The 11,711-nt window shown below is 41.2% G+C and overlaps 1 protein-coding gene across 1 annotated transcript; it reads left to right on the forward strand.

Moving 5' to 3' along the window:
• The first annotated feature begins 1,197 nt into the window (after positions 1-1,197).
• On the forward strand, positions 1,198-10,881 carry mrps23 (mitochondrial ribosomal protein S23). Its single transcript, XM_049725949.1, has 5 exons — positions 1,198-1,360; positions 5,571-5,750; positions 5,870-5,947; positions 6,080-6,203; positions 10,230-10,881. Exons 1-5 carry the CDS (start codon positions 1,317-1,319, stop codon positions 10,359-10,361), a joined length of 558 nt encoding a protein of 185 aa, XP_049581906.1. The 5' UTR covers positions 1,198-1,316; the 3' UTR covers positions 10,362-10,881.
• Positions 10,882-11,711: the final 830 nt, after the last annotated feature.

Here is an 11,711-nt window from a genome sequence, read left to right on the forward strand (position 1 = left end):
TTGTTGTTTTTAATTAGGTTTAGATCAAATTTAGAACCATATAAAAATGTGTTATCAAGTCATTTGAACGTGTTAAACAGGCAATTTAAAATTTGGGTTTAAAATGTGTGTACGCTTTCATTATAAGCAATTAATTAGCTTGTTAACACCAGTTATATGGGGAAAACAAATGACTACCTCAAAAATGTGATTTCTTAAGCAGAATGATGCACTAATTTGCTAGATGTTAGTCATTAAAGCTCATGGTGACTACATACTTTTACAGGTTAACTAAAGAGTCTGATTTGAACAAGAGATTGCAGTGAGGAAATTTTACTTTCAGACTTCTATGACTCCAAGTTACAACTCTTAATGAATAATTAACAAAGACTTTAAAATATCTGTATTAGCACATTTAGAAATGATTAAGGATGCTCATATTGTATAAACATAAATTGGTATCATAGTTTGAATGTGATTGGTTAATTCTGAAAAAGTCACAATGACACTTTCAAGAGGATGTGCACACTTCTGCAAACAATTATCTCGGTTATTTTTAATATCTTTCTTAAAAAGATAAATCATTCTAATTGAGGTGTACAGTTTAAATACAGCTCGCATTAAAGGTGGAAAATGTTTTGAAATTATCTTCATCCCATCTTTGAATTTACAAAATGTATTTGAAAAGAAATGTGTAGACTTTTTATATCAAGAGATGGATTGAGATCGATAGTGAGATTAGAGTGACAGATTGATTTACACAACGTTTTCTAATGATGAAATCGGATGTGATAAAAATTGAAATATATCATGTATTAGGGCTAGGGTTATGGTTAGGGTTAGATCAAAAAGAGTAACCGAGAGGTCATGTCAGGGAAGATACAGGATCTTGATTGTTCTCTAGTGGTAATTCTTGGTATATATTTTGATATATTTTTTTGGTCGTACCGACGAGCGTTTCCACAAGATATGGCGCGAAAAGGGATACCCGAGGTCCTACGTTAGTCAAGTACATCCCAAGAATATTGAAAGTAATAAGACAACAGCAAAAAAAAATAAAAAAAATAAAAAAGTTTAGAACAGAAAAATATACGATCTCGTTGATATCATTATATTAATACTCCCAAAGGCAGGCGAATAAATAAATAAATAAATAAATAAATAAATAAATAAATAAATAAATAAATATGCACTGTATAATATATATTCCTATTATCAAGTCATTGTTGTTTGAACAGTGATACTTTATTCTGAAAGAGATTAAAGTACTACCGGAAGTGCTGTTTGGATTGCCCGTCGAGAAACTGCTTGTGGTTCAGCTGTACCTAAACAACCAAATGGCTGGGAGCAGACTAGAGAGAATTGGAACTGTGTTTACGCGGTAAGAACGCGTTTTAATGACCTACTTGTTGTATTTCTTTTATTATAGCACCAGTTTTCAGCATTTCCTAGTAACTATTATGCTATTTTTGAGCCGCTTGAGCTATACTGCATTGTCTTCAATTTGTTATACTGAAAACCAAATTGTAAGACTTAAGTTAATATTATAGACCATGTGTAATAAACACGGTAGTTCTAAATATATTTGCACGTGAATTTGTATTTTTCAAGAGCGCCGACGTGTCTCTTAATGACGAAATAGTTGTGCGACAAAAGCAAAAATATTTACTCGGAGAGAACTTGGAATAACCACACATTTGAACGCGTGTGCAATGTATAACATTTTAATCATAAAAATTCAGTTATACGAATGAAGCAATTGCGTCTTACCTCTATGACTCAATGCTCATCGTCTTTTGAAGGACGCTGTCAAGGCACGATGGCGGTTTCGGTCCCTTAAGGCTAAACAACTTGGGCAGTCAATGTCACTACCTGATTTGCATTGAATCACATTAATATTATTATTATTATTATTATGTTGAATAATAATTAATTTGATTCATAACTAAAAGGTGGACTCCTGCAGAAGGTTGAGGAGGAATTTAGTTATATTAGGTCAGAAGTCACCATTGTGGTGACACCAACGTGGTGCCAACGTGGTGCCAGCGGGCACCAGTAGCCTATGAGTTCTAACGATTGATGGGACAATTGTGATTATCCAGCAATATGGGAGTAGTGATCATTTGATGTTAAAATGTGAACACTTGCTGATCTTTACAGTAATAAATTGTGTTATTTATAGTAATGAATTGTCTTGTAAAATTAAATAAGTTAATATAAAGCAGGCGCAATGGTTACCATGTTCGCCTCACAGTTCGGAGGGTGCGGGTTCAATTACACCTCCGGCCCTCTCTGTGGGGAGTTTGCATGTTTTCCACGTGCCTGCGTAGGTTTTCTCCAGGTCCTCCGGTTTCCTCCCACATCCCAAGACACGCTTGGCCGATTGAGCATTCCAAATTGCCCCGAGGTGTCAATGCGAGTGCGGATAGTTGTTTGTTTCTGTGTGCCCTGCGATTGGCTGGCAACCGGTTGAGGGTGTCCCCCGCTGACTGCCCAATGACTGCTGGGATAAACACCAGAATGCCCGCGACCCCTGTGGGGACAAGCGGTATAGAAAATGGATGGATGGATGGATGGATGGATGGATGGATGGATGGATGGATGGATGGATGTCTATTTTGGGAATCTCAGCTACATTTGACATAATTTGGATGGATAAATGATTCACAAAATTAGCTGGAAAATAAATCAAGTCTACTTAATAAATCCATCGTATTTTTAAAAAAGTTACAATTATTTTCCACTTCCAATTTTGCGGACCACCTGCAATACCACCACGGACGACCAGAGGGCTGCGGACCACCTGTTGACAAAATAACATACAGATATGGAATTTTTTGGAATGATGTTGATCCAGCATATTATAAAATAAAATACCGTAATTTTCGGACTAAAAGTCGCTCCGGAATATAGGTCGCATTAGCCATAAAATGCACAATAACGTGACAAAAAACATATAAGTCGCTCCGGAGCATAAGTCGCATTTTGGGGGGAAATTTATTCGACTAAATCCAACACCAAGAACAGACATGAACGAGCAATAACAGGCTAAACGATAGGTATGCTAACGTGACATAAACACAAACGAAGAGCTGAGAACGGGCCTGACGTAACATTCAGAGTTATTAAAAAAAAAACTATTACATAAATAACACGTTTATGAAACCATCTATGTCACTCCAATTCATTAAATCCATCGATCGTCCTTTGTCAACAATGGGTGCGCGCCGCTTGCACTTCAAAATATTCCACAGGCCCATATAACGATATATAAATTATGTATCAAATAACTATTATATAAGCAATAATATTATCAAACCATCTGTGCACTCTAAATCATTAAATCCATCGATCAAATTCCTCGTCCTTTGTCAACAATGCCGCGCGTGCGCCCTGACGTCAGCCTCGTCGTTATTCTAGTATATAACTAGTATATTGTAGCGTTAACAAAGTACAAGGAAAGACGTGGGTTTGGTAAACGGCTCTTTATTTAACAAAACAAACTTCCAGGCGTGTGGCGGCGTGGACTTCCAGCCACGGAGGGGGAAGAGAGATCCATAGAATAGGACCGGGCGTGCGTAAAAGCCATGACCGAGCCCCATCCACCGTCCCTGGACAGCCACCCGGCCGAGCGCCGGCCCCCGACTTCTATCCACGGAGGTGAAAGACAGCTCCGTAGAGTAGGACCGGGCGTGCATAAAAGCCATAATAGTTGTTCAAACCTTCTGTGTCACTCCAAATCCTAGAATCCTTCAAACTCTTCGTCCTCCGTGTCACTTAGAAACAAAGCCGCGAATGATGCCGGCAGTACGTGGGGCCCTTCGTCATCTTTGTCATCCCATGATCAATCTTTGTCCTTTTTGTAAACAACCGCCGTGCCACGCTCCGTCGTGCTGCTGACGTCACTTGAAATTCAAATTACAGTAATCCCTTGCTACATCGCAGTTCGTTTATCGTGGTTTCACTTTTTATTTTTATTTTTTGAAAAATTTTGGAAAAAAACCCCACATAAATCGCTCCTTATTATAAGTCGCCCCCCACCCAAACTATGAAAAAAAACGCGACTTATAGTCCAAAAATTACGGTGTATATATATATATATATATATATATATATATATATATATATATATATATATATATATATATATATATATATATATATATATACACACACATACACACACACACACTACCGTTCAAAAGTTTGGGGTCACCCAAACAATTTTGTGTTTTCCATGAAAAGTCACACTTATTCACCACCAAACGTTGTGAAATGAATAGAAATAGAGTCAAGACATTGACAAGGTTAGAAATAATGATTTGTATTTGAAATAAGATTTTTTTTACATCAAACTTTGCTTTCTTCAAAGAATCCTCCATTTGCAGCAATTACGGCATTGCAGACCTTTGGCATTCTAGCTGTTAATTTGTTGAGGTAATCTGGAGAAATTGCACCCCACGCTTCCAGAAGCAGCTCCCACAAGTTGGTTGGATGGGCACTTCTTGCGTACCATACGGTCAAGCTGCTCCCACAACAGCTCAATGGGGTTCAGATCTGGTGACTGCGCTGGCCACTCCATTACCGATAGAATACCAGCTGCCTGCTTCTACTCTAAATAGTTCTCGCACAATTTGGAGGTGTGTTTGGGGTCATTGTCCTGTTGTAGGATGAAATTGGCTCCAATATTTTTATATATATATATATACACACATATATATGTATATATGTATATATATGTAGAACATCATTTTATGTATCAGAACAATGCACACCAGCACAGAAAACAGCCCTCTGGTGTTTAGTGGATTAAAGTAACTGATTGAGCCACCGATTTAAAAAAAAAATTAAAAAAAAGTAAGAGTGTGCTGGCTTAAGCAGGGGGACACGTCTGGCACTCCAGGATTTGAGTCCCTGGCAGCATAGTCTTTGTTACTTTGGTCCCAGCTCTCTTCAGGTCGTTCACTAGGTCCCTCTGTGTTTTTCTGGGATTTTTGTTTACTGTTCTTGTGATCATTGAAGCCATTATTAACCAAATACTTATTTCCCACCAAAAATGAGTAATTTCCTGGATTTTTTTTTATTTTGTCTCGCATAGTTGAAGTGTTCCTATGATGAAAATTACAGGCATCTCTCATCTTTCAAGTGGGAGAACTTACACAATCGGTGGCTGACTAAATACTTTTTTGCCCCACTGTATTGTTGAGGGACAGGTACATGTCCATCTTTGCCTTATTCTATTGTGTTGTGTTGAAAAATAAATTGGACCTTTTTTGCAGATTTTTTTAGGACTATTTTAGAAGAAATAATGTAATTTAATAAAATAAAATAAAATAATGTAAAATAATTTAGAAGAATAAATGTCAGACTTTTAGATAGGTCAGGGCCTAAAAATATATTTTTTTTAGAAAACAAACAAAGAAAATTATTAAAATTAATTCACGTTAATTGAGGGTCAATGAGGTTAGTGTGATGTGGGTTTTGGGATTCGTCCTTAATGATTGTCTGGCTTTGATTGTGGATCAGAGGTGGGGGTTAGGGTGTGTTTGTTTCAACATCACCAATTGATTATGTAAAAATATGATTAACAGGGTTCGGGATCTAATGCGCTCTGGAGTGATAAAGCAAACAGAGAAACCAATTTGGTATGATGTATATGAAGCTTTTCCACCAAAACGGCAGCCACTTTATGTAAAACCTCATACAAGATCCCGGGTCAGGAAACCAGACCCGGTGCCTGAAATCTTCTACACAGAAGATCAAGTTAGAGCGTAAGTAAATACCAATTTTTACTATTTCTTGTTCTAAGATGGTGTATGTCTAATAAAAATAATAAAGTAAAAATACTGTACTGCATTATATAAAAATGTTTGTCCATCTCTGCTTTCAGGAAATTTTATGAACAATATGGGATGGGTCCTCGCCCTTTTGATCTTTCCAAATCAAACTTTGTCTCTACCTGTCAAAGGTATGTACTGGATTGTATTTCCCCCATCTAAGGGTTTAAACTAATGTCATTTGGCTTGTGATTTTTGTAATGGCGTGGCTCACTTGGTGAGGATTAACAACATTTCTGCAATATTTTTATGCTCCATTGTAGGTTTGTAGACAAGTATGCTGAGTTAAAGAGCCAATCCGAGATGGATGACACTGTTCTGTTTGAGGAGACTGCAAAGGCTTTACTCGCAGAGGGCATCATACTGAGAAGGAGAGGAGCCTCAACAGTAAGTGTTCATCTGGAAAGGTCCATTTCCACAAAAGATATCTGCTGGAAAATCTAGGGGTTCCTTGGTTTTTGATGGTCCCGACATATGCTGTTTTGAGGGAACAAATAGCATGCAATGAAGTAGTGAAGAGGGAGAACACATCTTTGTTTTCATTGCTCAACGACGGACATCTTGAACAAAACGCAAAATGAGATGTCATCAAGCAGCACATAAACTCACGCACTGTACTGCTTTGCCTACAGTGGAACCTTGGTCCAACTTAACTTTACTTCCGGCGCTGTAGGAGACGGCAGCTTTTCCAGTAGCTCTCTAGTTTTTGACTATTTTTCGACTTTTTTCGACCTTTCGGATTATTTATTTTGTCTATTTTTCTTTGTTCTTTTAACTGGTCAGCTCTTGACTTTTAAGCTCTTGCTTTCTTTATTTATTCACTGCTTTTCGGAGTTAGTGGACACTTCTTTTTATCATCATCATGCAACGCGGAGCCGGTTTGCTCACATACTCGAAGGAGGAACTGTTGTCGCTGAGAATAATGGGGCAAGCCGGACTACGACACGACATCCCGGTGGAGCTGAGGAGGAAGTACCGGGGCTGCAAAGCCGGTGCTAAGCTGAAAGCTAGGCGATCGGAGAACCGGAGGAGATATAAACCATCGATTCCTTCCGTAATCACGGGGAATGTGAACTCCCTGTCCAACAAGATTGACGAGCTGACGGCACTGAACAACCAGCGGACCTACAGGGAAAGCAGCTTGCTCATCTTTACGGAGACATGGCTAAACCACCTCGTACCGGATGCTAACGTGGACCTGCAGGGATTCACTATGGTGAGAGCCGACAGAGACGCCAAAGCTAGTGGAAAACGGAAAGGTGGGGGTCTGGTCGTGTATGTGAACCATCGCTGGTGTAACCCGGGACATGTTTCTGTAAATACTGTGTTGTGCTGCCGGGACCTTGAGCTGCTAGCTGTTAGCTTGCGGCCATACTACCTGCCGAGGGAGTTCAGTTACGTGATTACCATCTGTGTTTGCATCCCTCCGAGCGCGGACGCAGCCACTGCCTGTGAGACTATACACACTGTCACAGCCAGGCTAACGACTCAGCACCCCATTGCTTTTGTAATAATCTCTGGAGACTTTAATCATGCAACCTTGGACTCTACCCTGCCCGTTTTCCATCAGGCTGTTGACTGCCCCACAAGAAACAACAGGACAATAGACCTCATGTATGTCAATGTGAGGGATGCGTACAAGGCCACACCGCTCCCCCCACTGGGGAAGTCAGACCACAACCTGATCCACCTACAACCAGAGTACACCCCCCTGGTCAAAAAACAGCCCGTTGCAACCCGCACCATCAGGAAGTGGACCCCGGAGATGGAAAGTGTCCTGAGAGACTGTTTTAACACCACAGACTGGGATGTGCTGATCGATCCACACCGTGAGGACATAGAGGGGTTGACACACTGCCTGACGGACTACCTGAACTTCTGCATGGATGTGGTCTCTCCTGTTAAGACAGTCCGCTACTACCCGAATAACAAGCCTTGGGTAACACGGGAGGTCAAAGCCGTCCTGAACAGGAAGAAAGCCGCCTTCAGGAGCAGAGACAGGGAGGCCATGAAGGCAGCACAGCAGGAGGTGAAACACTGTGTGAGGGAAGCCAAAGACACCTACAGGACAAAGGTGGAGCAGAAGCTGAAGGAAAACAACATGAGGGCCGTCTGGGAAGGTGTGAGGACTATCACGGGCCACAACACCAAGACCAGGGTCGTTGAAGGGACAATGGAGAGGGCGAACGAGCTGAACAACTTCTTCAATAGGTTTGATCGGCCCATGACCCCCCGACCTCTACTGCAGCCATCTCTCCTTCCCTCCACAACACACAACTCCCGAAACAACACAGCACCCCCACCCTCCTCCTCCTGCCCCCCCCACCCCAGATACCACAGCACACCACCCCCAAAACACCACAGCACCCCCACCCTCCTCCTCCTGCCCCTCCACCCCAGATACCACAGCACCACCACTCTCCTCCTCCAGCCCCCCCACGCCAACACAAGCTCTGCCTTACATCACAGCAGACCAGGTCAGAGGACAGCTGAGGAAACTTCGACCCAGGAAAGCACCAGGCCCGGACAAGGTGTGTCCCAGACTACTGAAAACCTGCGCTGCTGAACTGGGGGAACCACTTCAACGGATCTTCAACCTCAGCCTGCAGCTGGGGATAGTGCCTACACTATGGAAGACATCCTGCATCACGCCGGTTCCTAAAAAGACCCGGCCCAGTGAACTGAATGACCTTCGGCCGGTGGCACTCACTTCACACCTGATGAAGACATTGGAGCGGCTCTTCCTCAGTCTCCTCAGACCTCAAGTGCGACATGCTCAGGACTGCCTGCAGTTTGCATATCAGCCAGATGTTGGAGTGGAGGACGCCATCCTCCACCTACTGCACCGAGTTCACTCCCACCTGGATAAGGGAAGCGCCACAGCGAGGATTCTGTTCCTAGACTTCTCCAGTGCGTTCAACACCATCCAGCCCCCCCTGCTCAGAGACAAACTGGGCAGGATGGGAGTGGACCCATACATGGTGACCTGGATCTCCAGCTACCTCACAGACAGGCCACAGTACGTCAGACTAAAAGACACCATCTCTGACACTGTGGTCAGCAGTACTGGAGCCCCACAGGGCACAGTGCTGGCCCCTGTACTCTTCACCCTGTACACCTCAGACTTCTGTTACAACTCTGAGCTGTGTCACATACAGAAGTACGCGGATGATACAGCCATTGTCGGGTGTATCAGGGACAACAGAGAGGAGGAGTATAGGAGCCTGGTGGGGGATTTCGCCACCTGGTGCCGTGCCAACCAACTGGAGCTCAACATCTCCAAGACCAAGGAGCTGGTCATAGACTTTGGGAGGAACAGACCCAAGCCTAGGCCCGTACTGTTGGAGGGGGCTGAGGTGGAGGCTGTGGACTCCTACAAGTACCTTGGGGTGTGGCTGGATAAAAAACTGGACTGGTCAACTCACACCAACCACCTTCACAGGAAGACACAGAGCAGGATGTACTTCCTGAGGAGACTACGTTCTTTTAACATCTGCAACAAACTCTTGGAGATGTTCTACCAGTCTGTGGTTGCCAGTGTCCTGTTTTACACCGTGGTGTGCTGGGGCAGCAGCACATCCAAGAGGGACACCTCCAGACTGGACAAACTGGTCAGGCGAGCCGGCTCTGTGATCGGCAAGAAGCTGGACTCACTGGAGACAGTGGCAGAGGCAAGGACACTGAAAAAACTGTTGGACATTATAGACAATGTCAGTCACCCTCTGCACACTGTCATCACTAATCAGAGGAGCCGGATCAGTGGGAGACTGCTCCTCCCCAAATGTAGGACAAACAGACTGAAGAACTCCTTTGTCCCCCAAGCCATCAAGCTGTTCAACTCCTCACTGGGGGGAGGAGGTGACATGGACATGAACAGGGACATGGAGATACTTGTAATAACTGTACACATTCACATCAATATACAATGTGCAATATTTCCCATTCCATCCTATTTACTACATTTGTCATCATTTGTGCAATTATTTTTTTCACACTGTCCAATAATAATACATTGCAATAATACATGGCAACTACTGTGTAGTGTTTTTACCTCCCTCAATTTTCTTACCTAATTTATCTTTTTGCCTTTTTTACATTTCATTTGCTAATTTTTGCACTGTTTATATTTCTGTATATTTTTATCTCTTATATTTTTTTTGTATATTTTGTATTTTACTGCTACTGGACACAGAATTTCCCTGAAGGAGTAATCCCAAGGGATTAATAAAGTTGAGTCTAAGTCTAAATTGAAAGACAAACTAAAATATTTGACCTCAAACATCACAGTCAAGTATTGATTTATTGAAACATTCTAATAACAACACGATATTATTAATATTCTAATAATAAAAAGTGGAAGGTTGAAACTGCAAATTTGAACATATGATCATAGTTTTGCCTTTTATTTCACAGGTGGCAGCAGAGTCAAGGGATCCAGTTTTGGGGCTGAAGCTGACAGCCATGTTGGCAGAGCAACAGTCAATTGGTGATGACAGCATGCAAGAGCCAGAACAACTTACATCAAATACAACACAAATGTCGTAGAACTTTCTCCTTATTTGGAGGCTCTGGTCAGCTTTAGAAATAATAGCATGATCATCGAGCAGGGGTGTAAATTTGTTTTCCACCAATGGCCTCATACAGAAAAGTTGAATGAAGTTGGGGACACAGATATTCTACACCATTGTGTAATAAACATGGTAAAAAAATCAATCCTAAATTGAGAAATGCTAAGTATTTTATTCTACCGCTTATCCTGTTCAGGGTCTTTAAAAAAAAAACAGCATGTAGTTATCAGGTTTTGTTAAAATTTCATGTTTACAATATCCCACCATTAAAAAAAAAAAAAAGAGCTGTTGCTGTTCAGGATCCTATTTTATCTGGGAACTTCAAGTAGCCATCTTTGTGAAATGTCACTTCAGAAAAATCAACAATGTCAGCAAGCTACTTACAATAATTTATTGCATACAGTCTACTTTGTCTGAATATCAAAATGATGGATGTTTCATGGAATGTTGTGTGAAACTGTGTGGCAACACACTGAGAATAAATTGTATTTACAGCAGCCAAATGATTGGATTGAGAATTACTTAAAAATGTCTCATTAACTTTTTGAATGAGTGTGAGAAAACGTCTCAGCAATCCAAATGCTTTTGAACTCATGAAAATGTTGATATTCTGCTACAAGTGGCACTTTCCCAAATGGTAAATCCCAAATCTTTGTAAAACTCATATTAAAGCGTGAGTAACAACCGGCAAGCATCACTCCAACTGGGAAGCATCAAGGAAAGGTATGAGGAGTCAGAAGACGTAACTAAATCAAATGTTTCATGTACTGTACAATATTGCAAGAGTAAAAGCAATTATGGCTTCTAGAAAATACTCTTGTTGCCTTATCGTCAAGTTTTGTACTCACCAAATAATCTATAATTGTGGTTATGATTCATATTATTCGGGTTGACCACGTTTTAGTGGGATATTCAAATTTCCCAGCAGCATTGAAATCATCCGATCAAAATGTGTGGTCCAGCGGATATATCAAAACAAAAGTATCCAGTAATCTAGCTCGCAAAGTGGGACTGTCACGCTTTAATGTGTATTGATTTGACATCGTGGAGCTGATCGTTATTCAATTTATTAATACATAATGTACAAACTGTGGTCACTAAAAAAATAAGGGCAACAGAAGATTGGTCTTGTTGATTTTGTAGCGGTTCGTAATATAATGAATGAATTATTTTTGTCCCCCAAACAAATGTAAGATTTCATGCTGTTAAATGTTGTGTCCATATTTAATAAATGAGACATAAGAAAAGACGTGGTTCTTTTTTTTAGTTTTTAACGTGCTGTACGTAACTACGTATCTACCCTCAAAATATAATTAAACCCAAAAAA

The sequence above is a fragment of the Syngnathus scovelli genome, chromosome 7 (genome assembly GCF_024217435.2).
Source record: "Syngnathus scovelli strain Florida chromosome 7, RoL_Ssco_1.2, whole genome shotgun sequence".
Classification (NCBI taxonomy): Eukaryota; Metazoa; Chordata; class Actinopteri; order Syngnathiformes; family Syngnathidae; genus Syngnathus; species Syngnathus scovelli.